This window comes from Neophocaena asiaeorientalis, unplaced genomic scaffold, assembly GCF_003031525.2.
Source record: "Neophocaena asiaeorientalis asiaeorientalis breed wild unplaced genomic scaffold, Neophocaena_asiaeorientalis_V1.1 scaffold263, whole genome shotgun sequence".
Taxonomy (NCBI): Eukaryota; Metazoa; Chordata; class Mammalia; order Artiodactyla; family Phocoenidae; genus Neophocaena; species Neophocaena asiaeorientalis.
In genome coordinates this window covers 756,760-784,334 of record NW_020175015.1, presented here as the reverse complement: position 1 = coordinate 784,334, position 27,575 = coordinate 756,760, and the positions used below count along the sequence as shown (strand labels likewise).

Genomic DNA, 27,575 nt, shown 5'->3' with positions numbered 1-27,575 from the left:
ACCAGGGGAGATGGGCCGCTCTTGCCCGTTGGAGGCTGGGCAGGCACTAACCTGCAGAGGGAAGCCGGGCTAGAGGGGTCTAACCTAGGCTTCCTGTGGCAGGGATCCTGTTTGCAGTGACCATGATGGGGCCAGGCATGGCCTATGGGCTGGGCAGCCTCATGCTGTGCCTTTACGTGGACATGGATCGAATGCCGGAAGGTGAGCCTCAGAGCACACAGTTGTCCCCAGGGGCACACAGACACAGCTGACTGACCACTGGTCTCATAGGAGACACTGAGCTAGGGGACCCAGGTTCAAATCCCAGCAACCCCATGACCTTGGACATGCCTCTTTCTTTTTTTTTTTTTTTTTTTTTTTTGCAGTACGCGGTCCTCTCACTGTCGTGGACTCTCCCGTTGCGGAGCACAGACTCCGGACGCGCAGGCTCAGCGGCCATGGCTCACGGGCCCAGCCGCTCCGTGGCATGCGGGATCCTCCCGGACCGGGGCACGAACCCGCGTCCCCTGCATCGGCAGGCGGACTCCCAACCACTGAGCCACCAGGGAAGCCCTGGACATGCCTCTTAACCTCTCTGAGCCTCAGCTTTCCCATCTTTGAGATGCTCTCTGTCCCGCCCACCTCCCAAAGCTGTAATCACAATGCAGTGAGAATGTGGAGATAAGCTACAAGGAGCCGTCAGATGGAGAGTTATAGGTGTTGTCACTATTGTTACGTGTCTTCACCTAGTTCCACCCCTGAGCTCCCCCAGGCCCCCAGCCCCCTGCCCAGATACACTGTGGAGCAGACAGGGCCACATACTCTTCTTGGCCTGTGGGGCACTCCCATCTGTCGGGGGACAAGCCTCAGGACACAGAGAGGACACTGGCGTGCCGGAGGGAACTTTGGAGCAGGACTCAGCTACATTGGCCATCTCAGATGGGAAATCCACTGGGTGACCTCTAAGGACCGTTCCAGCTCTGACCACTCAGAGCCTGACAACCCGTGCTGAGGGCACCGTTTGGGGAATAGCGGTCTCTGATCCAGGTAGTGGTCAGTGTGGGCCAAGGAGTGGAACTGAAGCTGGGTCCAAAGGCAGCCAGGAGGGAGGAGTGTTGGGGATCCCAGAGTCCCGGCGCTCTGTGAGGAGTGGGAGTGGAATTGTTTTAGAACAGGTCACTGTGGCATCTCAGCTGCCTCTGGTCACACCAAGTAGCTCTGAGCTCCCAGCTCTGCCTTCTGCCTCGTGGTGCTCAGATGTCCCATCCCTCACCTGGAGATTTTCCAGCGAGCCCTAGAAGCCTCAGGTGACACATGTACAGGTAGATGGACAGGCAGATTTTGTTTCTTGTTCTCTGGCTTTTGCCCACGGGTGCCTCCAGTCAGGACAGGCCTGGGCAGCTCTGAACAAGAGTCGCTAGGGATAACCCTGCCCCACCTCCCCTCCTTCTAGAAAGCTGGGCCAGGAGCCAAATGTGGACTCTGGTTGTAACTCCTCTCTCCCTCAATGGAACAGTCTTGGGAGTCAGGAGTCAGTTTCCCAGACACACCCCAGCTCAGGGGATGGGGGTATGTTTCTGGCTCTGTTGACATCATCCTGGCAGCTATGCCACCTTCACAGGAAGATGTGGCACTCCTGTGGACCAATGTGCCACCTCCCTAATCCTTCTTTCTCTCTGGGGGATTGCGTGGGTTGGGCGGGTCATATCCACTGCAGGCACAGACTGGTATGTGAGAAGCGGATCTGAGTTGTGTGTGTGAGTTCCCACCAGCCTGGCACAGAAGCCAGGGGAATAATAAGTGGAAAAGGGAATCAGTGCAGAAGCCAACTTCGCCCCCAGTTTTACAGATGCATTTGCTGAGTGCTGACTGTGTACTCTGGCCCCTGTCCAGGAGGAGCTCAGGATCAAGCACCTGGGGATGAGCCCCACTCACGGGGTTGGTGTCATCATGCATCTGTATTGTTAGAAAGTGTTTGCAGATGCTGTTGAAGGAGGAGGTACCCAGCTCAGCCTGGGGATCAAGAGGTCTGTTGGGAGAGGGGGGCACTCCAGTCAGGAGGTACACCTGGGATAATCTTGCCCTAATTACACCTGGAGGGGGATCAAAATCACCTGGGGATTTTTTTAAATGTTTTTTTATTGTAGTAAAAGTCACATAATATAAAACATACTATTTTAACCCTATTCAGCTGTACAGTTCAGTGGCATTAAGTACACTCACACTGTTATGCAACCATCACCATCCTCCATCTCCCGAATTTTTCACCTTCCTAAACTGAGGCTCTGTCCCCATTAAACACTAACTCCCCATTCCCCCTCCTCACCTCCCACTCCCACCCTCAACCCTACCCCCCCGGCCCCTGGCATCTACCAATGTACTTTCTGACTCTATGAATTTGACTTTTCTAAGTACCAAGTATAAGTGGAATCAAACAATATTTGTCTACACCTAATATATATTGGAATGCATTTTTAAGATTAACTTAATATATGTCCTGCAAAGACTGTACCTTCTTTTTTTTTTTTTCCTCCCTGTGCTATACAGTAGGTGGGGAACTTGTTAAAGGCACAGATTCCTTGGTCACCTTCCCACCCCATCCTGTGGCAGTTCTAAGCTGGTCATGGGTAAGGCCAGGTGTTTTTGACAAGCACCCCTTGTGATTTTAATCATCGTGCAGGTCTGAGAACCACAAAAGTCATCCTAGCCATCAGTTTCCTAATAATAATCACAGTAGTAACAGTAAGCAAAGAGAAGACACCCATGTAGACATTCTATGTGCCAGCACTATTCTAAGTGCTTTACACGTATTAGTTTCTATGATCCTCACCTCAGCCCTATGATGTAAGTGCTACTAATATCTGTACTTTACAGAGGAGGAAACCGAGGCACCAAGAGGTTAAGTAACTTGCCCAAGGTTATGTTAGCAATGGAACTCAGACCCAGCAGTCCATTTCCAAAGTCCATGACCTTGACCACGAAACACATTGCCTTAATAGTTGAAAAAGCTGAGGCCCAGGAAGGGACAGGGACTTGCCCAAGGTCACACAGGATATACTAACTGGCACAACTGGAACCCAGAGCTCCTGACTCCCAGCACAGGCCACTTCATGTCTCAAGAGGCCAGTCCCAGGGTGGTGGCCAAGAAGTGACAGCCCACCTTGACCCTAATATCGCATGGTCTTCTCTTCCAGGTGGCATCAGCCTGACCTCAAAGGACCCCCGATGGGTGGGTGCCTGGTGGTTGGGCTTTCTCATCTCGGCTGGCACCGTGGCCCTGGCTGCCACCCCCTACTTCTTCTTCCCCAAGGAGATGCCCAAGGAGAAACGTGAGCTTCGCTTCCGGCGAAAGGCCTTGGCAGTTTCAGACCCACCTGTCAGCAAAGTAAGCCCCCTCCACGCCCCACTCTAGTCCAGGCTCCACCCCCAACCCACTTGTCCTCCTTGATAACTTTAAACTCCATCCCTCCTGGGCACTGCACATCACAGCTTGCAAAGCCATCTCCCCGATGTCCCTGCACAGTGTGTATTTCCTGCCCCTCCACAGCTGAGGAGCTCGAGGGCCAGAGATGGAAGTGACCTACCCAAGATCACGAGACCAGCAAGGACAGTGCTGCAAGCAGAACCCAATCCTGTCTGAGCCTACTCCCCTCATTCTAACCACTACCCTACCACCTCTCTGCTTGTTGCTTAAAGTGTTTGGTAGATTCTGAACGTGCTATAGCAATGTTAGAACTGGGAGGAGGTGGAGGGTTTGCAGGAGGGTCTGGGAAGGCTTCTCTAAAGAGAGGGGAGTCGAACTGGACAATGAAGGACGTGCAGAAGCATGGAAAGGAAAAGGAGGGGCATTCTCGGTGTGGAAACAGCCTGGGCAAAGGATTTGGCTATAGAAATGAACCTGGCCTTTTCAGGGACAGTGAGGGGACAGACATGTACTGAGTGCTTCCCTGGGGCCAGGCGTCAGGCTGGACCCTGGGGCTCAGCACATGGTCTCCACCCTTACTTAAACCAGGCATAGCCTAGACTCTGAGGACAGAGTCTCTTTAAGAGACAGATAAGTTGTTAAGATAAGTAACAACTGGCGAGGTACTGCAGGGGTATCTCACTGAACTCTTCTGCGCGGCTCACAGTCTTTCCTCAGAGGACAGCACAGGCCCAGGATGGGCAAGGATGTGCTCAAGGTCACAGGTGGTAGGAGAAGGCAGGACCGTGTGAGGCCGCTGGGCAGGAGAGATGATTCTGGGCCAGGGACCTCTAAGTTTTCCAGGGACCCACAAAAACACAAGGCCTGAAAAACAATAAATTGGCTCTAAAATACAAAAGAAGACAAAGTAGAAATGTCTTATAAAAGCTCAATTGTATGTCATTAGCGTCAGCTTCATAACACTCATACATATTTCGTTACATTCTGAAAATTTGTGTGTTAGACTTTCTTTTTTCCCAAGTCTGGGAGTATAAAGGAAAACACTCCTGTTTTACCTGTCCCCACGTAATACTTCTGTGGATTTGATTGTTTGCTGGAGTGGCTCATAGAACTCAGCAAAACACTGACTTATGTTCACCAGTTTATTACATAATAAAGGATACGGTAAATGATACAGATGAACAGCCAGATAAAGAGATACATAGGGCGAGGTCTGGGAGTGGGCTGAGCACAGGAGCTCTCTCCCTGTGGAGTTGGGTACATCACCCACCTGGCTGTGTTCACCAACCTAGAAGCTCCCTGAGCCCTATACTATTGGCATTTTTTATGGAGGCTTCATCACGTAGGCATGATTGATTATTAACTCCCTTTCAGCCTCTCTCTCCTCTCTGCAGAATTAGGGGGCTGTGGTGGGCTTAAAGTTCCAAGCTTCCAATCATGGCTTGATCTTTCTGGTGACCAGCCCTCATCCAGGAGCCCACCAGAGTCACCTCATTAAAACAAAAGACGTTCCTATCACCAGGAAATTCCAAGGGATTTCGGGGCTCGGTGTCAGATGCTCTTACCACTCAGGAAATTACAAAGATCTTAGGAGCTCTGTGTCAGGAACCGGGATCAAAGACTAAATATTAGATCAAAAGATTCTCCTAACACCCTTATTTACAAGAGTTTTAGGACCTCTGTGCCAGGATCTTGAGAAATCACAGTCATAAATTAAGGAAGTTAGTTGTTGCTAAGTAGTTCAATTTCAAAGGGACAATTTATAAAAATCCTGTCAGATATTTTGCAGCAAGAATAATTCAATTTAATGTTGCAGGTTGGTGCATTTGAATGTTTGCTGTAATGTGAGATAGTGCCTCATCCTTAGAGCAAGAAAATTTAGGCCTAAGAGGAAGGGCTGAAAATGTCTCTGCCTGGAAAAGCTGGGACTTGACCCCAAGTCATTCTGACACCACACCTGGCTGCCTTCACCAGCCCATCTCCCACCCACTGCTGCAGCAGAGGCTATAATATACATGGGGTTGGGGGGACCAAAGAAAATTGATGTTGGGACAGCCAGCAGAGGCCAGAACATGAAAAGGCTTGCCTTCCAGCTTCAAGAGCAGTGGGTAGCCCTGGAGGGAGTCCTACGGCTTTAGCACCAGGTGCTAAGAACAGAAGGGATTGGTAGGGACAGGGGAGTGTGCAGAGAGCAGCTGGGGGCAGGGAGATCGATGTGACAGCTGTGGTGTTGGTCCAGGCAGGAACCAGTGCATTGGCAGTAAGGCAGGGCGTGAGGTTGAGTCCAAAGGGCCACGCAGGAGGGGGACCACACAGACCTGGATCTTGCTCTATGGGATGGGCATCCAGAGGCAGTGAAGGGCTGATGCTGGCTCAGAGGCAGGCAAGGCAGGCGTTGGAGAGAGACCAGTTTCAGGGGAAGAAGACAGCTTGGAACCACAGATGGTCCTTCCTGGTTCTGCCTAGCTCACGCCAAAATATGAATGAGAAGAAATTCCTGGAACTTGGGGAAGAGTTCTTAGAAGCAAGGGTGATCACAGAGGAAGGAAGGGAAGAGACTGGGTTGCCAGTTATGGATAATCTCCAAGCTGGGTCTTGCCACGGAGAAGTGGCGCTTCTCTGTTCTGAATTTGAACAGAGAAGAAGTGCCACTTGAGCCATGGGGTGGAAGAGGTGGAAGAAACAAGGCTGAGCCTCGGTTATGCTGGGCTCAGTCATGTGACCTTGAGCAAGTCACTTCCCCATTCTGTTCTGTTGTGTACGATGCTGAGTTTAGATTCCTGGAGCAGTATTCTGTGTGCCTCGGATTCTGAGAATGCACTATTCCTTGAGCGGAAGCTGCTGTGATGCAGAGATTTGGATTTTTAGAGCTGTGTCTCTGTGATGACTTGAAACCCTGGCTCCCTCGCTGTGAACCTGTCTGGCTGTCTGGATTCGTTCTCTCAGCACATCGGGGATGGGGAGTGAGGAGGGAAGGCGGTGAGAGGTTCTTAAAAAAGAACCGAAGGCTGAGGACAGGATGATCTGCTTCCAGCAGCATTCAGGCAATAAATATTGATGTGGGAGGAACTGTTCCCCCGCCTCCGGAGGCTGCCTAGGCCGGGTCTGCTTGCAGTTGCTTGGGCTGGCCCAGCCCACTCAGGCCACTGATGGGGAGGGACACGGACCAGGAGGAAGGGCCCAATTAGGCAAAATTGGCAGCCAGAAAGCCCAGGTCCTCATACATGGGATGTGTATCTTCCATGGGGAGTCGGAACAGGCAAGGGGAGAAAGTGAAGTGGGGGACTATTTCTGAAGTCCCTTCAAGCACCCCCTCCCTGGCTCAGGGGTCCTCTAAATACCCTCCTAGAAGTAAATGCAGCTTTTACTGGTATCCAGGAGATAGTGGTAGATTATATAAGGATTGCGTGACCCAGAGGAGGTCTCTGGCCTCAGTCTCCCTGTCTGTACAATACGCAGAAGACTGGACAAAGTCTGCTAGCTCTGGCAGGTTCATTGGTGCCTCCTTTAAGTGGCTCCCTATGGGGCAGTACATGAGCACTTTTACAGGAGGACCGAGGGGTGTATCCCACAGCCCTTGCCCCAAGGAGCTCTCAGGTAGTGAAAGAAGGCCAGGAGCAGACAGACGGAGGATGACTGAATGACAGCTCATGTTTCTCCCATGGCCTGTGCTTAGAGTTCTCTGCCAGGGAGGAGGGGATTAATAGTCTCCACAGAAAAGACTATGGGATGGGGGATGGGGGAGGCCATATCGGCATGGGAGGGGCAGGAGCTCTGCTTCCCTGCCTTTGTCTCTGTCCACGTGTCTGTGACCTCAGAGCTCAGGTGGCCACCCAGACGTCTTTCTAGAAGTGAACCAGGGCAGGCCTCACCTCTCTCAGGCCTCAGTCTCCCTGTCTACAATTAGCCAGTTTCTAAGGTCCTGTCAAGCTGCCGGGCTCCTGGCACATGGCTCTGCAGAGCCCATAGAGTAAAGATGGTCTCTTAGGGGCTCCCTAGCAGGTCATCTGGGCCCATACAGCTTTGTGGCTGTAGGATCCCATTCAGCCAGCAGCCCTCCTGTGCTCTCCTTAGGCCCTTCTGAACTACCCTTCAGGCTGGACCAGGGGCTGAGAAGAGATCCCCTGGAGATCCTGTGTCCCCACCCAGACTCTGAACACCACTGGCCTCTGTCATATTTCCCAGCAGCCTCAGTGTCTGTTATTCTGGGGTATCTCCCAGAGTCTGGGATTAGAATATTACCTGGTTTTAAAGTTCTATGTTTCTAGTAGTTGAAGATTCTCGAGTATTTATGTTCTATTATTCTAAGATTCTGCACCTCAAATGCTGTGTGACTCCCAAAATTCACATTTCTAAATAGCTACAATTTTGGACTGAGTCTATGAAATCCATTGTCTCCTAGTCATTAACCTCGATGTGCTTCTTTGGGAAAATGTTCAGGGATGGGGCCAAGAGTGGGCAGTGGCAATGGCCTTTAAAACCTAGGACTTAGGGCCCGTCTGTTGGGGTCTGCCCAGGCGGAAGGTCCCTGTTCCCCTGGGACTTTGTGCTCCCACTGCAGCCCCTATGAGATTCGGGGTGACACAGGTCTTCCCTCTGCCTGGAGTCTCTCCCTTGCTGGCACTGCCTCCAGAGCCCTCCCAGCCAGCTTGGGAGCCCTCTTGTTTCCTTCCCCATCCCAGGTGACCCAAGCCTGTGACTCCACCCTCACCCCACCTCAGTCAGCTCTCTAAGGTAGAAGGACCTGTGTGATCATCCACTTCAATGCCCACTCCCTCTTACAGACAGAGGGATTGAGGCCCAGAGAGGGTCAAGGTTGTGCCCAGAGCTTGGCCATCACCACCTCCCCTTGCACCCATCTGTACAAGGCCAGGTCTTGGCCCCAAAGGGCTGAAGAGAGCCTTCCTCTCCCTGGCCTGGTGTAGATCAGAGCTTCCTCATACAGGGGGGCCTGGAAGGCCCTTTGGAGTGATCTGCTCAAGTGGTTTTCAAACTGCACCCCACAGAACACAAAGGGTGCCACCATAGGGAGACTGAAGAGAGGGGTTCCCCAGCAGGACTAAGGACCTTCCTCTCCTACAAACACACACACACACACACACACACACACACTTCAATCAGACCAGTTCTACTTTTTGGTGTTTTTCTACCAGTCTTTTGAGTGAGATTTCACTTGGGAAAAGGGTTCTGTTGCAAAAACCAGTTTTAAAAACATTGGTCTAGTCCAATACCACCAAATGATAGAGGAGGAGACTGAGGCTAAAGGAGAGAGGTGTTTGGTAGCCTATCTGGCCCATGAGGCACCATGTAAGCATTTCCTTAGTGTCTGAGTTGGAGGTATCGCTTAGTGGCAGGGAGGAAGGCCGACAGCAGCTTTGTCTGCACCGTCCTGACCTGGGTATGAATTCTGACTCTGTCACTTACTAAGCCTGAAATCTATAAAATGGGTATAACCATACAATCTATAGTTTGGGGGGTTTGTAAGAAGGAAATGAGGCAAAGTGTCGAGGTGGGTGGTTCAATACCTGACATGCGGGCTCAGGAACCAGGAGTGCTTGTCCTTAGCATGGATTAGGCCAGCTCTTAAAAGGAAAAATTACCTTTTTTTCCAATATTCTTCTTAGATGCTTTTCTATATCCTACTTCCACTATATTCCATAAAAGGTTTGAGAGGGCTCACACCAAATACATGTACAGTACTAGTAAGAGAGTGAGAAATTAGGCCGACATGTACTGCCAACTCTGTACCATCCACTGTTCTAAGCCCTTTGTATTAACAGCCCATTTAATCCCTGTAACCCACCTAAGAAATAGCTATTACCCCCATTTTACTCCCGAGGGACCGAGTTACAGAGAGATTAAATAACCTGGTGGAATGGCTAGTGAAAGGTGGAGCTGGGTTTCAGGCCCAGGGAGAACCATTGCAGAGCCTGTGCTGAGTCACTCAATCAAGACCAAGACCACTCATTGAAACACTTATTGGGTCCTGAGCTTTCTGGTAGCCACAGGTAAAAGAGGTGTGGCCAGTTGCAAGAATCCCATTGTAAGAGAGCCAGGAGCACACCGTTCCCTCAAAGAAGCTCAGATGTCCAGGACCTCTGCTAGAAGACACGATCTCCCTCCCATAGAGGATAGGAAGTTAAGCAGATAACCTCATCCCTGTGGCTGCTTCCTGGGGCCAGATGTGATGGAAGCTGAGGGCTGGCAGAGAGTTCCACATCATCCATCAGGGTCAGCGCTGGCTCTATGGGGCTGGGATCACAGCCCCGGCCCAGAACCTTCAAGGAGCCCAACTTCCTCTAAGGACAGCTCCTGGGCCCCCTGAGGCCCCACAGGCAGTGGGACCTTCCTCGTGCTGGACCACACAGCGTCCCGGGTCCCACGGGCTGCAGCAGTCAGCACACAGCCCGAAAGGGGAAGTTCTGACCAGCTCCCTCAGCCCAGACATGCTGACCTGGGGAAACAGCCCAGATTGGTCATACTCTGAGCCCCACTCTGAGCAGAGGCTCGATGATTCCTGTTTCTGGAGCCCACTGTTAGTCAGGAGTCCTCAAAACAGATGTGGAGAGAGAGGCGGAAACTTCTGGAGAGCACAGAGACAGGGGCTGGAGGTCAGTGTACCCAGCACCCACAGAAGAAAGCCCAAGTCCCTCAGCCTGGCCCTCTGAACCACCATGCTCCTGTCCCAAGAGGTTCTTGGCTGTCGTCAGTTGGTTCCTCCCACCTCCCAGACACCTCTCTTCCCACCCCTGCCCTTCTGCTAGTATATGTCCCTGTTTCAAATAATAGTTCCCTTCCTATCTCTCCGGTCCCAGAGCTCACCTCCGCCTGGATGCCCTCCTGACCCCGCAACCCCTGAAGGTCTGTCCTTCCCCTCCCGTCCCCAAATCCCAGAGGTCAATATGGGCACAGGGAGTGGTAATAAAGCCTAGTCTGCCAATTACTCCCTGGGTGACACTTGCCCTTTGGGGGCCTCCGCTTCCTCTTCTGTGAAACAGGTGCAGTAATCGTCCCCACACCAGACTGTTGTGGGAATTAAATGACAGAGTGGATGTGAAAGTGCAGTGTAGACCACGTAGGGTTATACATGTGGCAGCAGATGACACTGGTTGTTTTTACTGTTTACTTGGGGACGAGGAGCCCCAGGCAAGGAACTCACAAGATGTTGCCTGTCTGAAGGGCAAGACTGCCTCTCCCTGATAGGAAACCTAGGAAGTTGTCAATCTATCCCCACCCTTCTTACTTCCATTCCTGGGACAGCACCCCTCTCGCTCCGGGACCCTGGACCTTCCCACACGCTCTCTCACAGCTTGGCTAGGACTGAGAACAGAGTAAGGAGATTCTCTAATTCTCCTTAAGGCAGCATGTCCAAAAGAAATATCACGTGAGCCACAAATGTTGTTCTAAATGGTCTAGTAGCCGCATTCAAAAGGAAAAGAAATTGATTTTAAGAAGAATTTTCTTTAATCCACTATATTTAAAACATTCTCATTTTAGCATATCATAACTATAAAAAAAACTAATTGTGAGATATTTTCCGTTCCATTTTTTCATACCGAGTCTTTGAAATGCAATGTGTATTTTACACTTACGGCCCATCTCAATTTGGACCGGCCATTGTTCCAGTGTTCAGTGGCCATGTGCGGCTGGTGGCTGCATCAGACAGCACAGCTCTGAGATATAAATAATAGACCCACAGTGCCTCATCCAGAGAAACAAGACTCAGGTTTCAGGCCCCTTCACATCACCCCACGAAGGTGCCTCCTAATTCCGCCAGTCCTGCACCAGACTTCTGATTCACAGGGCTTGGTGCATAAAGTGTAAGTTTTCGACTCGGGCAGACTTGAGCTCAGATCTTAGCTCTGCCACTTGCTACTTGTGTGATGTTGTGCAAGTTACTGTCGACTGAAAAAAAAAAGCACAACATGAGAGCTGTGAATTAAGTTTTATTTGGGGCAGAATGAGGACTATAGCCTGGGAGACAGCATTTCAGATAGCTCTGAGAAACCGCTCCGAAGAGGTAGGGGGGAAGGTCAGTATGTATGTGATTTTGGTGAAGCTGGGGAAGGAGGTGTGGTACAGGCAATCAAGCACACGTTTTTGTAGAAGGTTGCTGCTAGGAACAGACGTCACCATGAAGGACTTTAGTGCTTCTCTAGACATGAAGAGATGCACAAACTGGGCTCATAAAATCTTCTCCTGAAAATATCTAACTGTCTGAAGGCCTGTTCTGCCAGTTTTTCCCAGAGCACAGCATGTCTTATTCCTGGTCTCCACCCTGAACTCCTTTCAGGGGATGTTGAAGGTCAGCGGTCCCAGCGGCTTGTGATTTAGTCCTTGTAGGGGCAGACAGCAAGTGCCAGGTTTTAGTCGGCATTACCTAACCTCACAACTTATTTGCTCCTGTGTGGCATGTAAGTCTCCTTCCTTTGCAGGTCCCAGTGAGGCTGGAGTAGGGGTCACCAGCCCACATACCAGTGGCCTGGCATGCCTGGAGTCTCCGTTCTGCTAGGCCCTGGGGGCTCAGTGTGGACCCTTTGCCCTCCCTTGAACCAGCAGCCATCTCTGAGCTTGCTGCCAGCACTATAGCATCTCCCGTTGATGTCCTTCTCATTTTCCTTCCAAGAGCCTGGCGTTGCCTGCACCCACTGCCTGTGGGAGCCATCTCTTGCACTCCTTCTTTTCATAGATGTTTCATAGACATGCACTATTTCACTCCAGGCCCTGTGCTAGGCATCAGAGTTTCAACAGAGAACAAGGTAAACGTGGTCCCTCCTCTTGCAGAGCTCAGAGTTCAACAAGGGAGAGACACTGAACAAGGTTTTACTCAGACCCTAAGTGTGTATAAGATAGATAGTTATTTTCTCTGAAAATCAACTTAACTTCTACTCTGAATGCCCATCCTCCTGGCTCAGTAGGAAATTCAGCTTCAGCCTTTCTCAGGGCTCCCCCACCAAGGTGAAGCAAAGGTCCTGAGGTCTTACAGGGTGTCCAGGCACCAGGGAGGTCCTATCCTCACCCCCACCGCACCCCTAGCAGGTATCAGCCTCAATCCATCCTGGCCCATGTGGTCCCCCTTAACCTGCTAGGAGCTGAGAAGCTCCATGTGGCTGGGAACATGGGGACCCAGCCTCCTTAAGTCCTTCTGCAGCCTGCCCCTCAGAAGTGAACTGCTTCCTTGGGAACTGTCGCAGAGGCTATGTGGCTTCCTGCTTCTCAGGGAACCCCTCTCTCCTCTCCCTCTCCTCACAGCCCCCCTCCCCACCCCCCAAAACACCCAGATTAATCTTCTCAATGGCATCAGGCTTTGGAAACAAAAGCCAGAAAGGAAAATCTTGCAAACATGACTTTCTGCCCTGCCACGAACCTCCCCTGAGGCCAGGAAACCCAGAGCCCAGTACCTGCTGGAATAAAAAGTAGAAATGAGGAAGGGAGAAGCCCACGGGGGATGAACACGCTTGAACGGATGTTTGAATGAATTTCCCTGCTGGGGCAGGGCCAGCCTTGAGCCAGCCAACACCTGGAAGTGAGGTGGAAGAGGCTTGGAACAGGGCACTCCCAGGGTGGGGGCCTTCGTGGAGGTCCTGAAATGTGGGGAGATCCAGTATTTTCTCCCTTAAAAAAAAAAAAAAAAGATGGGAGACAGAAGAGAAGGTGTCAGACACCAGCCAGAGGGTGAAGCTTATGGGGACATCACAGAGGCTCTGTGAGGAGAGAAGAGGCAGAACCAGAGACCTCAGATGAGTTCTCCAGCCCAACCCACCCTTCCCCATGGTATATAGCACCCCAGACCAGGGCGAAGTCCGTTTGTGCTTGCATGCTCCTAGTGATGGGGAACTCACTTCCTCCCAGGGCAGTCTCATCCAAGCTGCTCGTCACATTGGGCTTCAGTCTTTCTCCGTGGAACTTGTTGCTTCTAATCTTGGTCTCAGGCTGCACAGAAAAATGTAGTAAAATCAGACCCCACTTGATCACTTATGCTTGAATGACCCTGTGCCAGAAACAACTTCTCTAAGACTTATTTCCTCATATAAACAATGGGTACAGTAATAGTACCTGCCTGAAAGCACTGCTGTATTGGAGTAAGGCAGGCAGAATACCCAGCACTTAGTGCTGGTTCCCTCAGGGCCTTGGTCCCCGCGGCCCTTAGGGTGAGCCAGCCAAATGCACACAGGCCCTGGAGTCAAGCTGTCGGGGTTCAAATCCTAGCCAAACCACTTACTAGTTGTGTGACCAGGCAGGTTACTTCATCTCTCTGTGTCCCAGTTCTATCTCCTGAAAAATAGGGATTACAACGGTACCTACTTCAGAAAGTTGCTGTGAGGTTTCAATGAGTTAATGGATTTGTCATTAGAACAGCACTGGGATGGTAGTAAGTGCTTAGTAACCATTAACCATTATTTATCCTTATTTCCTTCCCTCTTTGGCACAATCAGAAGACCATAATTGTATCACCCCTAGTCTTCTCTTTTCTGGGATCAGAGACCTTTTTTTCAGGAGTTGCACAGAGGCCATCCTCACCTAGGTGGAGGGGCACACTACAGGGTAGCCATGAGCTTCCTCGTAGTGTGGTCGCAGGGCTGAGCAATCCCCTCTGGGTGTGGTCTGACTCATCCAAAAGGAGGAGGGGGCTGTTGCCTCTTGGCTCTCCCAACCCACTTCCCTTCCTGTCGCAGCAGACAGGATGGAACAGGATGGGCGCTGGAGGCCCCTGCTCATGGTGACTCTCCAGGTGATGACAGCCATGAGTGATACAAAACTGAAGATGGCGGGGTGGCGATAACCTTGGATAGAAGTTGGTGATGCTGCTGGTGGTGGTGAAGACAGTGGTAGGGAGAACAGTGATGTGAGAGACGGTGATAATGATATTAGTGATTCCCATAATGACGTTGTTGCTGGTGATTCTGAAGGGTCAGGTGACAGTGATGATGTGATAATGACTGTGAGATCGTGCAGACAATTAGTGACCTTGACAGAGACAATGACAATAGTAAGGACTATATTGGTTGTTTACTTGTGATGATATTGGTGATGTGAATGGGGTGATGAGAATAATGATGATGGTGGTGGTTACGGTGGGAATTTTCATGGTAATGTTGGTTATTAGGATGTTAATAATGGTGATGACAGAGTTCAACCACTGGAATTTCATCCATTTTTTCAAAAACTACTTAAGTATCTACGGGGCCAAGAACAAATGGGACACTGCTGGCAGTGATAGACCCCCGCCCTCTCCTCTCCCAGAGCTCCCTTCCCCAGCCCAGAGCATCTTTGAGCAGAATGCCTGGCCTCCAGCTGACTGCCCTTGGCCATGTGTCTTTCCAGGGTGAGGACGCCTCCTCTGAGCGGAGCCCTGGGGAGTCCCCAGAGAAGAAGGATGGCCTAGCCCAGATTGCCCCAGACTTGACTGTGATCCAGTTTATCAAAGGTAAGTGAACTGAGGCCAGTGGTGGGGCCAGAGGGGCACATGGGACTGTACAGAATCCAGCCCTTCCAGCCTTTGTTGATTCACCTTCCACAGCTACAGGCCCTTCATGAGCACCATACATTCCTGGTCAGTCTTTGCTCAAAGGGTCCCCTTTGCCTGGAACATCATTTTTTTTTATCGCTACCTATTAAAATCTTTCTTGTCCCTCTAGGTCAGACCACTCTGTCCTTCCCCCAGCCTGGCTCTCTCTCCTCTAGGCTCTCCGAACCTCAGGACTCCTGTGTCAGCTCAGATCTGTACTGTCCAGCCCTTCTACCAAACAGTGAGCTCCTGAGGCTCAGGGTCTGTGCTGGCTCATCTGTGACCCTTCTTCTCCTCCTACCATGGAGCCTTCAAACAGGAGGCTCTCAGTAAATATTTATTTTTATTAAAGTCCTTGGCTGTGGCATGGGCCAAAGGAGCTCTGGGCTGAAGTCCAGAAATCTGGGCTTTTGTCCTGGGCCCTTGCTCCTCTCTGGGCCTCAGTTTCTCCATCTGTACAGTGAGAGGTGAGATCCATGTCACTCTGACCCTGAGACTATGAACTAAATTGATCAATAACCAGGGTCCATATTGTGACCACACCATCCTTTCTAAAGAGTCTGATCCCACAAACACTGAGTGCCTGTGGTGTGCCAGAGCACTGGACAGCAAGTCAGAAGACCTGGTTTAGAGGCCTGCCCCTGACACTGACCAGCGTACTATCTTTTACAGGTTACTTTCTTCCTCTAGCCAGAGTTTCCTCATCTGAAAGATTGGGTCAGTAATCCTTGCTCTGCCTCTCTCAAGGACGGTTAGGAGACTCAAACGGGAGGATGAATGGAAGGTCCTTCATATGGATTAAAAAACTGTGCTTGTATTGATATGATACAATTATTCTTTCAGTCATCACCCCTGCCCTCCTGTTATAATTCTGACCATATCCCAGGACAGTAAATTGAGTTGCCTGTGGTTTAGGAGGGTGATAACCACAGAGTTTGCTTGAACCACCCCCCCATCCCCAAGGAATTTTGCAATAGGAAGTTAATTAGGCCCACTTCTTGGGGCCTAAGTTTTGGTGCTGAGGTGCCAGTGATCTAGCCCCTGGTTCTCCAGTACTCTCAGGGAAAGGGGGGCCTGGAACCCAAGAGGCTGGGCCTAGAGACAAGGGCTTAGACTCCCTAACCTCAGGTCACCCCCAGCTGCTAGAAGGCCCTAGTGTGCTGTTCCATGGAAGAGCTTGTTAATCATTGCTTTGGCTTCAGCCCAGCGGAAAGCTGGGGCCAGTCGCTGAAACTGGATCCTGGAGCAGGTGTCCTGGGCCAGATTATCTCTGATGGTTTCAGCTCCTACATGATCCTAGGGGAGACCAAAGCATGGCTGGCACAGGCCCTGTGGCTGGTCAGCCACCCTGGCTTCTGGGTTTTCTGCTGAGCTCCAGAGGTGCCAGTCTGATCCAAAGGCTTGGCCTTGACCACCTAGGACCAGTGGGGAGGCAGAGGGAGGAGGAAACATGGTCCTTCCGCTGGAGGAGTCCTAAACTCAGGGGAAGACAGTCTCTGAGCTAAGGAAAGGCTATCTGATGGGGGAGACATAGTCCCTGAGCTGGGAGAGGCCCTGTTTGATGGGAGAGACACAGGTTCCTGTCTGCTGGAGGGTACGTAGTCCCTGAATGGAGGGAGAACTTGTCTTGTCTAATGGAGGAGACCTGGCTTCTTTGCTGGAGGAGGCCCCTGTCTGATAAGGGAGACATAGTCTCTCAGTGGGCAGAGGCCCTGGCTTGTCTGATGGGAGGAGACATTGTGCTGACTTAAGGGAAGCCCCTGTCTAGTGGGAAAGAAAGTCTCTGAGCTAGAGACAGCCCTGGAGTTCCCCTTCAGGCATCCTTATTTAAACTAAAGGCATAGCCCTGTCCTCCAGGAATTTTCCATCCGTTCTAGGGACAGGTTGCAGATGCTGAAGAGAGATAGAGAATGGGGACAAAGTGTACTGCAGTGATGAGCACAGGAGAATGGGACAGAAACAGTCCATGAGACGGAGCCCTCTGGAGTCAGGGAGCCAGAAGCACAGGAACGCAGGATGGGGTGGGACTGGAGGGATAGAAGGGATAACGACCCTTACACGAGGAGCCAGGAAGCTCCCAGCAACTCCTGGCCTGGCCCAGACCTTCCTAGATGAACTTGGGTGAGTCCCTGCCCTCTCTTGGCCTTGCCTGCACCATGAGGTCACCCATACAGCTTGGGCCAAGCCCAGGCTACTCCTGGCCAGGACAGCTCAAGGAGGGAGGGAAGCTGGAGCAGCTCACTGGGGTGAAGGCCCGGCGTCACTCCCTCCCCGCTCCAAGTGCCGCTGAGTGCACTGCGTGTGTGGCAAGGAACTGAGGACAGGAGGAAGGCCTGGGACAGGAAGAAGGGGAATTCCACAGCCCCAGCTCCCAGCCACCCTGCCCAAGAAAACAGTTCTTGGCCAGGCCCAGGGGGCTAGGGAACCAACTGGCTTGGCTGGCCATGCTCTGAGGACAGAAGCTCCCTGGCCCTGCAGCTGCAGGAACTGAAGGGAGCCCCGCTTTCACCCCCACTCGGCCCAGAGGAGCCCATGGCCATCTCCCCCCACCAGCCCAGCCTGGCAAGTGTTTAAAGCTCCTCTGGTGCCTCTTCTTCTTTTATTTAATTTTTAGAAAATTTTTTTATTTTTATTTTTTTATTGTCTGTGTTGAGTCTTTGCTGCTGCACTCGGGCTTTTGTCTATCTGCAGTGAGCGGGGGCTACTCTTCGTTGTGGTGCCCGGGCTTCTCATGGCGGTGGCTTCTCTTGTTGCAGAGCACTGGCTCTAGACATGCGGGCTTCAGTAGTTGTGGCGCGTGGGCTCAGTAGTTATGGCTCGTGGGCTCCAGAACGCAGGCTCAGCGGCTGAGTCACACAGGCTCAGTTGCTCCTCGGCATGTGGGATCTTCCCGGAGCAGGGATCGAACCCGTGTCCCCTGCATTGGCAGGCAGATTCTTAACCACTGCACGACAGGGAAGCCCCAATGCCTCTTCTTAGAAAGACCTTTTCTCCTCTGTCCCTCACACCTTATGTCTAACTTCATCTCGCCTCCTGAGGGCAGAAACACGTCTTTCTCTCTTGTTGTTGGTGGAGAGAGAGTCCCACAAAGCCTTCTGGTCCGTCACCTCGGCTGCCCCTGCTGATGAAGGCCCTGAAGCTCAGAGTTCAAGACCAACCCAATGTCATGTGCCCTTCAGTTTAGCAGACTTGCAACGAGGGAGACCTGTACACAGGCATTGGTTTAGGAGGCAGCATGGGAGCGGAGGGCTTCAAAGCCAGAGCCGTCTCGTCTGTTCTTGTTTCCATGCTTTTGCCCCTGCTACGCCCCTATAGGAATTCCTTCCCCTCCACCTCTCCAGATCCTCTCATTCTTCAGACCCTACCTCTGTCCTACCTGCAAGAAGCTGCCCAGCACCAGGCCTGCTCAGCTTCCACCTTCTCTGGAGGTCTTAGGTTCTGCTCCAACATTTTGCTATTTGATCACCTATTAGTCTGTATGTCCATTCATTCATTGTCTCATTCATTCACTCTCTCACTCATTCCATAAGTATTTTTTGAGTGCCTACTGTATACCCTGGGCTGTGGAGATTCAGCAATGGACGCAACAGATATAAATCCCTGCTTGAAATGAAGCTTACATTCTGCTGGGGTGACAGTAGAATGGCTAAATGAGTAAAATGTGTAGTATGTTAGGTACAGTGCTGTGGAGAAACATAAACTAGGAATGGGGAAATCAGGGGAGTGGGCGCTGTCCCATGTTGGGGACACAGAAGGGAAAACAGAGGCCTGGGTTGGCTTGGAGAGAGCTATTGCAGGACAGGATGGAAAGGACTGAGTGGGGGTAAAAGTGAGATGAAGAAGTAGAACAGAAGATATGCGAAGGGATGAGATGAATGAGACAGAATCAAATAGGATGGTCTAGAAGGGAACTACATGGAATCGCATTTTGAGTAGAACTGAGTGGAAAGAAGTGCGATTGAATAGAATGCAGTCTAACTCAGTGGAAGGGAGAGCAACCGAATTTCAAAGATGGAATATTATTAAATGGAAAGGAGTCAACTGTAATGGGATGGAACTGAATGCAACAGAATTAAGTGGAATGAGATGGGATGGAAGGAATGGAACAAACTGAACAGGCAGGATGGGACGGAAACACGTGGCATGGCCAGTCCGCTCTGATCTTCCCTCCCCTCACCCCAACAGTCTTTCCCAGGGTGATGCTGCGGACCCTGCGCCACCCCATCTTCCTGCTGGTGGTCCTGTCCCAGGTGTGCATGTCGTCCATGGTGGCAGGCATGGCCACCTTCCTGCCCAAGTTCCTGGAGCGCCAGTTCTCCGTCACAGCATCCTATGCCAACCTGCTCATAGGCTGCCTCACCATCCCATTGGCCATCGTGGGCATCGTGGTGGGGGGCATCCTGGTCAAGCGCCTCCGCCTGGGCCCCATGCACTGCGGCACCCTCTGCCTGCTGGGGGCTCTGTTCTGCCTGCTTCTCAGCACGCCCCTCTTCTTCATGGGCTGCTCTACCCACCAGATTGCAGGCATCAACCACCAGCCTGGGTGAGTACGTGCCAGAGCCTGTGAGTAAAAGCTGCAGGAGGCTGCCAGGGACACGGGAGGGGGTGGCCCGGATAAGGCCAGGTCAGTGGGGCGCCCCCCACCTCAAATCTCCCCTCCCCTCCCCTCCCCTGCCCGCTTGGCTCAGCTGTGAACAGTGGGACTTGTCTCCTGAAGGCTCCAGGGAAGGTGTCAGGCACCACTAGGTAGGGATGGGACTTCGTGGGCAGGACAGCTCAGGCCTGGGGCGGGGTGGAAGATGAGGCAGGACGAGGCCGCTTGTGTGGATGGCACAGGTAAGAAGGCCCCTATCAGGAGTGCTGCAGAGGGGACTTATGCCCTGGGAAGGAGTTGGCCTGGAGACTTCAGAGATCCTTGGTCTTTAGAGGCTGGGAGCTAAAATTCTGCTGTTCCATGACCCTAAAATTCCAGAGTTCTTTTCCACATCTGTGGGGCAGCACCTGCCTCTACCCTCCAGGGGGAAAGCCTCTGATGCCTATCTCCCTTCTCCTTCCCCCACCCCGCCCACAGTCCTCTATAGACATAGACCCTCTCCCCCGGGAACCGTCTTGGAGACAGTGTTGGAAGTTCCATTGCTGCCTCTTGTCCAGAATGATTTTGTTTTTCCTGGGAAACTGCTCCAGGCTTAGGTTGGCCCAACACCCAGCTAGAATCCCCCAACTTGCTCTGTTCTCTCCTCTGCCTTGGCATCTCCTCCCTCCACCCAGGGGCCAACTTTCCACATCCAGGGCTCCTTCTGTGTGACTACGGGGACCTCAGCCCAGAAATGCTCAGCCCTTGCCCCTTCTGTCCCAGCTCCCACCTCGCCGACCTCTCCCCCATCTCCCTTCCCTCTCCCCTCCTTCCCTGTCCCTTCTCCTTTTCCCAAAGGTCCAGGGTGGGTCCTTCTGTCTGCAGAGCCTTGTTCTAGGCACCGAGGTGGGGCTTCAGCCAGGCCCTCATGAAGCCTCTGGTCTGACGAGGGAGCCAGGACATTTTCATGATTTTTAGAGTAAAAAGTAAATGAATATTTTATCACAATTTTTTTAAAAAGCAAATGGGGAAAAGTGAGCCTACCTCACATGCCTCATTTGTCTCTTCTTCTGAAGCCTCTCACCTTGACCCTGACATCTCATCTCATCCAGGTTCTCATCTATATTCTTGCAATTTATTCAGCTTTGGGTTATAATTCATTGAAGAAGCCTTTGGGGACCAACTGGACAAACTGAGAATTTCTCAAACTCCAGCACAACTAATGGTACCAACAGCTGCTGAGAACTGAGGGTCTCCTACATGTCCAGCTCCTCCCATATTCCATATTATTAAACCCTCATGGGATCTCTGGGATGGGTCCTACCATTATCCCCATTTCACAGATGAGGATAGCAAGGCTCAGAGAGGTGGAGTCACCTCTCTTCTGATCTCCTGCCCCTGGGCATCCCTGTACCCGGTCAGACTAGAGCGGAGTCACTCCTGGGACTTGGGGGCAGGCCCCCAGAAGGGAGTCAGGTGGGTCTAAAATGTGCCCTAGACAGTGAACAGGGCAGTGAGAGTGAGGGAAAGGTCATGAGACTGCAGGATGGCGACAGGAAGGGGAACCTGCAGAGCTGACAGAGAAACTGAGGCCAGAGAGAGGCAGGAACAGGTTGGAGATCCCACAACTACTCAGGTACTCTGACTGGGCCCCTCACATACAGTTCTAATTTTCCCAGAAAAGGAAGCAATCCAGCTCATTGAGATAAAGGCACTTTTCATTTGAGACTAAATTCTGAGAAGAATTTACCTTATGTTCCCTAAAAGAAAGGGTCATTGAGGAGCAGAGATGTTTGCAGAATCAGCTCAAAGACTTGTAGGGTCTTGGGGCTGGAAGGGGGTCTCAGAGCCTCTGGTCCAGACTCTGCTCCGCACTTCTCCCATTGGAGGCCTCTTGCAGCTTCCACTGCAAGGGGCTCACCATTGCCTGTCGTGGAGCAGCTCTGACAGTGAAAGACCTCTGTGTGGAGCTGAAATCTCTGACCATGGTCGTCAGGGGAGGTTTCCGGGCTGAGGGAGCCCTGGCTCGTGGCCTGAGGGAGGAAGAGTCAGGCCAACCTTGCCGGCCTTCTCTCCCACCAGTGCCCAGCCTGGGCTGGAGCTCTTTCCAGGCTGCACGGAGCCCTGCTCCTGCCCGTCAGACGACTTTAACCCTGTCTGTGACTCCAGCGCTCGGGTGGAGTACCTCACGCCCTGCCACGCAGGCTGCAGGAACCGGGTGGTCCACGAGGCTCCGGACAAAGGCCAGGTGGGTCAGGCCTCTGGCCGCTCCCTCTGCCTCCCATGGGCTCTGCCCTTCCCACCTCTGTGCGCCTGCCCCACTCCCAGCTCTGAATGGTCTCACTCTGGCTCATCTCTCTGTCTGTGTCATCTGTCTCCTTCTGCTGGCAGATGTAGAACTTTATTCTTTCAATAAGCTTTCATTGCCAGCCTGGGCCCAGCCATGTGCCAGGGCTCAGAGCACAGAGGTGAACCAAATCTGGCCCCGGCTGTCTATGCAGGGGAGGGGCAGAAGGAAGTAACTCAGGAATTCCAGGGGTGGTGATAGGCAGGAGAGGTGGTCCTCACAAGCACAGACAAGGATGCAAGGAGATACATCCCACCTGGGAGGGTCCCAAAAGGCCTCACGGGATGTGGCAGGTGTGCTGGATCTTCAAGCGTGGGCAGGCAAACTAGGGAAGGGCTTTCCAGGCAGGGAGGGCACATCAAATGGTACACACACACACACACACACACACACACACACACACACAGTGTTTCAAGAAACTGCAAGGAAATTATTGGAGCAGAAGCATAAGGGTTCATGGAGGGAAAGCAAAGCCCAGACAAGGGAGGGCCTTAATCTGGAGAGCAGTGCGGAGACTTGGATGGGTTTTAAGCAGGGGAGTGACAGGGTCAGACCTGTGTCTGATCACATTTGAGGCCATAGTGCAGAGGAAGGTGAACAGAATGCAGGCCAGGAGACAGGGAGACCAGTGGGGAGGCTGGAGCAATGAGCCCATTCAGTCAGTCAGTCAGTCAGTCAACAAACCTTCGTGGAGCCTCTCCTTTGTGCCAGGCCCTGTGCTGGGGGCTGAGGACAGAGCCAGAGCCAAGGGTCCCTGCTGTCAAGGAACTCCCGGGGATGCGGTTGTGGGAGAGAGGAGGAGTGGACAAGCATAACCAGCAGCAGTGCATTCTATGTGAATCTTAGAAGGACCACCAAGACCAGCTGGTTCCTCCTCTCCTTTCCTCTCATTGCCCCCAAAGGAAAAGTGGGGACAATGCTCACCTTCCTCAGGCCACCCCCCACCAGCTGGAATAAAGCATGTGTGTGTGGGTGTGGTGTCAGGCTGGTTGTTATGACAACGCCTCCCTCTCTCCGGAGACCCCCACTCCCATCATGCAGAACCCCTGCCGTTGTGTCCTGCTGGGCATCCACATCTAAGCCCAAGACTCCTACAGGGAGAGACCTGGGCCCCACGGGCTGGCGCAGAGTAAAGCACCTGGTTGATGATATTTCAGAAACCAGCCAGGCACCACCTGAGCTGTGTAAACTGTTCGCATTTGGAATAATCGCAATCCAGGCTTTCAAACCTCCTAGCATTTACTGTCCTGACTTGGTTTGATCTCCCTGAGACCCTTCCAAAGTCCCCCAGGCCCTGGCAGCTGGGGTTGGATCCCCAAGGCAACAGTGAACTCCTATGGATAGGGGCCTGTGAGCACTGTGGCCAGGCCACCTGGTTCAAATCCCTGTTCCGCCTCTAACTGGCTCTGTTACCTTAGGCAAATTTTTTAATCTGTGCCTCAGTTTCCTGGTCTGTGAAATGGAGGTGATAGTATTGAGTGCCTACTATATACCAGGCACTGTGCTAATGTTTTACCCGGATAAATTCATTAAGTGAAGAGCCACGAGTAGCACTCAGCATGGTGCCTGAGGAATTTTAAGCATGCGGTAATACACACTTCTATTATGCCCATTATACAGATGGGGAATGGAGGCCCAGGAAAGGACCAGGCATTGCCCAAAGTTTTAATGCCAGAGCTGGGACTAGAGCTGAGGCCTCTGGCCTCTGAGCCCAGCCCCCTCTCCAGTGCATCCTCAGAGGTTGTGTTGGGTATAGTATTTGGAGGAGGGTGTAGCTGAGTCCTGGTCAGCACTCACGAACGGTCACCCTGGCCTGGAATTGTCTGTTGGTGAGCCTGCCTCCTCAGGCCAACCTGAGCTACTGAGCCCAGAGGTGGATCAGTCAGTGTCCAGCACAGCTGCACTCAGTAACAATTTATGAATGAATAAATGTGAGATTGGAAGGCTGGCAGCATCTAGGGCTCAGGGGGTGGGGTCCTAGGGAGTGAGAATCAGAGGCAGCTGGAGAGATTAAAGTCATTCATAAGACGAACTTCCTGCCATGGAATTAGATGAATATGAATGAAGGGCTGGGAAAACCCCAAGAGAAAGGCCTCTAGCTTTTTTATCTCTCCCAGCAACCTTCTGCCTCCAGAAAAAAGAACAGGATAATTCTCTTCCGATAACCTGGCCTTGGCATATTTCTCCACTTACCTGTCCCTTTATTGTATCTCCAACCCAGCGGCTTGCTCAGCCCGTGGTGAGGGTCCAAACAGTGTGTGCTCAGGGGGGCAGGTACATATGGCGGTATAGCCTTGTGCAATGGCAAGCACCCAAACACCCAAGCTGGAATCCTAGGTCCCCAATCTCTCCTCTCTCTCTCTCTGTCTCTGTCTCTCTCTCTCCCCATCTCTTTCTCTCTCACCTTGCCCTAATTCCACCTTCTAAATATCTCTCAAATCAGAATCCTTTTCTCCTTCCCCCTCCCCCTCCCTCCTGCCTCTCTACCAGCCTCCCCAATCAGGTCCATCCTCTTGCATCAGCCAGAGCAGCTTTTGTGCTATCAGGTCTTATCTCTCCCGTGCTTAAAATCTTTCCAAGGCTCCCAGCATCCATCTCAGGGCTTCCCAGCCCTTTTCACATTGGGAAGAGTCTAAAGCTGCCAAAGCTGGAGGTGAAAGGCCCAGAGAGTTCCAGCTGCCTGGAGTTCACCAGGTCACCCTGAGGGCTGATGTGTTCCCTGCACGCCTGTCGCTCAGCTGAGGCCGAGGTCTCTGGGGCACACTGGTTGGGAAACTGTGATCTAGGGGCAGAAAAGAAAAGCCAGGTCTTCCTGGCTCAGCTTTGCTCCCATTGAGGCATCTGAGGACACTGGTGGTCTAGACCAATTCTGAAAGAATCTGAAAAAAGGTGGTTTTCCAGGCCACCTTGGGGCTGGGAATGAGGGTTGCAATCAAACGTGAGCCTGAGGACATTTCATTGCACTTTAGGAAAGGGTCAGCTTTTCCTCATTCTTCAGCCTTTGGTGGGGCCCCAGTTTTCCGGGCATCTCCTATTAGACTCTTCACCTGACAGGAAGGAGGGCTAGGACTTGTCCTCTGGCCCTGTAGCCCCCAACCTCAGAAAGCTGTGCTCCATTGCACAAGGTTCTGCAAACACCTGGCGGCCAAACCTTGTTTCAGGCCTCTGCTCGCCTCTCTGGGTTTGCCTCACTTAGTACTGAACCTGAGTATTTTTTCCTTCCTGCCAGCTCATAGATGCTCTCAGGACATTGTTTTCATTGTTTTATTTTATCCAGCATTTACGATTGCTGTCAGCAGGATGACTGACAGGGCACCTAGTCCACCCTGCTTCTGGAAACAGCAGTCATGTTCTCTTTTGTGTCCAGGGTTCTTCACAGTGTGGTCCCAGCACACACACACCCCACCCCCCATGCAAAGAGAAGGCCTCCCCTTTGCCTTCTCTTTGCATGCATTCTGCTCCCGACAGAAGGAAAGATTTGCTGGCTTCTTTCATGCCACTGTGATTTTACATTTAGCTTTCCCTCTACTCATTCCAATTTTCCTCTTGGTGAACTCCTATTCATTCCTCAAGACCCAAATCCAACACCCCTCTTTGGTGAAGCCTTCCTTGCGCCTCCCTTACCTGCTAAACAAGACTCCCACTGATGCTATCTGCCCCTCTCCATCCTGTGCTTGAATCTCTCCTTGAGAATCCACTCTAGGATCCAGTGCCCTGCAAGACCTCAGTAAAGCGGGAAGGGGGAACACTGAACTGGAAAATCTGAATTCCTTCCTCAAAATACTTTGTTGCTTTAACTCCTTGCACAGAAAGTCAGGAATTTGGAACATTCTGACATCACCAGGTGAAAGAATGAGTGAGTGTATGTGGTGTATGAGTGTATGTGAGTATATAAGTGTGTGAGCATGTGTGTGGGGTGTGAGTGTATGTTTGACAGTACGTGTGTGTATATGTAGTGAGTGTGTGTATGTATGTGTATGAGAGTGTGAGTACATAGGTATGTGTGTGAGTGTGTGTGTGTGTGTATGTGTGCTGTGTTGGGGGTGACTCTCTTCTAGTTCCCTCTCCCTGTCCTCTTCTCCACGTCCCCTCTCCCCACAGCCTCAGCCTGGGCTCAGCCCATTTGTGTGCAAACAGCCTGTGTCCAGGTACCCGTCAGGCTGCTCAAGCCATCCTGACTCAGCCAAGGGGTCAGAAATCCCAGCATCCAGCCAGCTCTGCCCCAGTTTGTGTGAGTCCACGGGTCTCTCATAAGCCTCCTGGGGCCTGACCCCTTGGCCAGCTGCTTGTCCTTAGAGGTTTCTGAAGGCTCTTCTTCCCCCCTCCCCACCCTAGGTCTTCTACACCAACTGCAGCTGCGTGGTAGGGGGTGGCCCTGTGCCAGCGGGCTCCTGCGACTCGGCCTGCAGCCACCTGGTGCTGCCCTTCATGGTCCTGGTCAGCCTGGGTGCCGCACTGGCTAGTGTCACCCACACACCGTCCTTCATGCTCATCCTAAGGTGAAAGCAGGGGCGTGCTGGAACCAGTGGGTACCAAGAGGTTCTTAACCACAGGCAGGATAAGGGATCCTGAGGGAGGTGTTCGAAGAAGGAGGTGTCCTGGGCCCCCAAAGCAGACCAGGCTCTCACTGTCCTGTCTACGTCCTCATGGCAACTGCTGAGATGAAGTTTTCTCCCCATCTTACAGATAAGAAAACTGAGGCTCAGAGAAATTCAGGGGCTAGCCCCGGGTCATGTAGCAAGTTCTGGGTGGAATAGTACTGATGCCAAGGCCCAGAGCCCAGACCCCTACTTTCCCCAGAGGAGGAGAGGCCACACCTAAGCCCCTGCCCTGGCCTCCAGTCACAGTGAGGAGGAAGTGGGGGAGCATCACCCGACTCTCCGCCCCACCCGACCTGCAGTGAGCTGGTCACAGGTGGTGCATCTAGAGATCCAAACCCCATCAGTGTGGTCTACGACTCTTCAACTTCAAGTCAACAAGCACTAGGTGCCCGCTGTGGACCCAGCCTGTGCTGAGCACTGCCTCTTGGTCCAAGATCTTTCTGGCCCTTGTCCTGAGGGTGCCTGCTGGGACTGACAAACTGTCGCCTGAGGCCATAAGAGGACCTCAGAGCAGGATAATTCCAAATTTTCATTATGCTGGGATTATTTTATTCCCCATCTGTTTTCTAGAAAATTAGAAGGGGGATTGAGCCCCTTACAATATTAGAAGGCATGTAGATCCATAAACCAGGCTGGCTGCAAGAGCAAAAGTAGAGGAGTCAGATGCCCCAGCAGGCAGGCTGATTAAGAGAAGTTCATGCAGGCAGTGTACAGCACAAATTCCAACCCTTGACAGCCATCAGCCGTGGGGTCTTGGCCAAGTCACTCAACCTGTCTAACTATCTGTCAGTTTCCTTACCTGTAAAATGGGCCTAATGCTATACCTACCATATGCGGGGGACGCGGGGGGCATAGCACAGAATAACTGAGCCATAGTAAGCGCTCCACAAATGCCAGCTGCTGGGATTACTTAGGAAGAGGAGCCAGTGATTGCCAGGGCACCCCAGGCTGAGATGTCATAGTGACCAGGGAGGTTAAACGGCGTGTCTGACTGCCCAGCTCCAGGTTTTGCCAAGTGTAGGAGGAAGGGGAGAATTTGGTGGGACCAGGGAGTGGGGAGAGAGGGGTGTCTGTGACTGGCAGCACAGGGCCCTGACGGTCAGTGGGTAGAGCTGGGACCTGGCTCTGCAGGTTGAAGGGAG

General features: G+C 52.1%; 1 protein-coding gene across 6 annotated transcripts in view; it reads left to right on the top strand.

Moving 5' to 3' along the window:
* Positions 1–27,575, top strand: part of SLCO2B1 (solute carrier organic anion transporter family member 2B1) — a 51,218-nt gene that overhangs the window by 20,020 nt on the left and 3,623 nt on the right. For 4 of the 6 annotated variants that reach the window (XM_024762001.1, XM_024761998.1, XM_024761999.1 and 1 more), the window contains exons 6-11: positions 103–201; positions 3,174–3,364; positions 14,729–14,831; positions 19,098–19,455; positions 21,568–21,733; positions 26,168–26,331. In XM_024762001.1, coding sequence (XP_024617769.1) covers positions 103–201; positions 3,174–3,364; positions 14,729–14,831; positions 19,098–19,455; positions 21,568–21,733; positions 26,168–26,331 — 1,081 coding nt within the window. The remainder of the gene's footprint in view (positions 1–102; positions 202–3,173; positions 3,365–14,728; positions 14,832–19,097; positions 19,456–21,567; positions 21,734–26,167; positions 26,332–27,575) is intronic. The other 2 variants (XM_024762000.1, XM_024762004.1) reach the window with 2 other exon arrangements.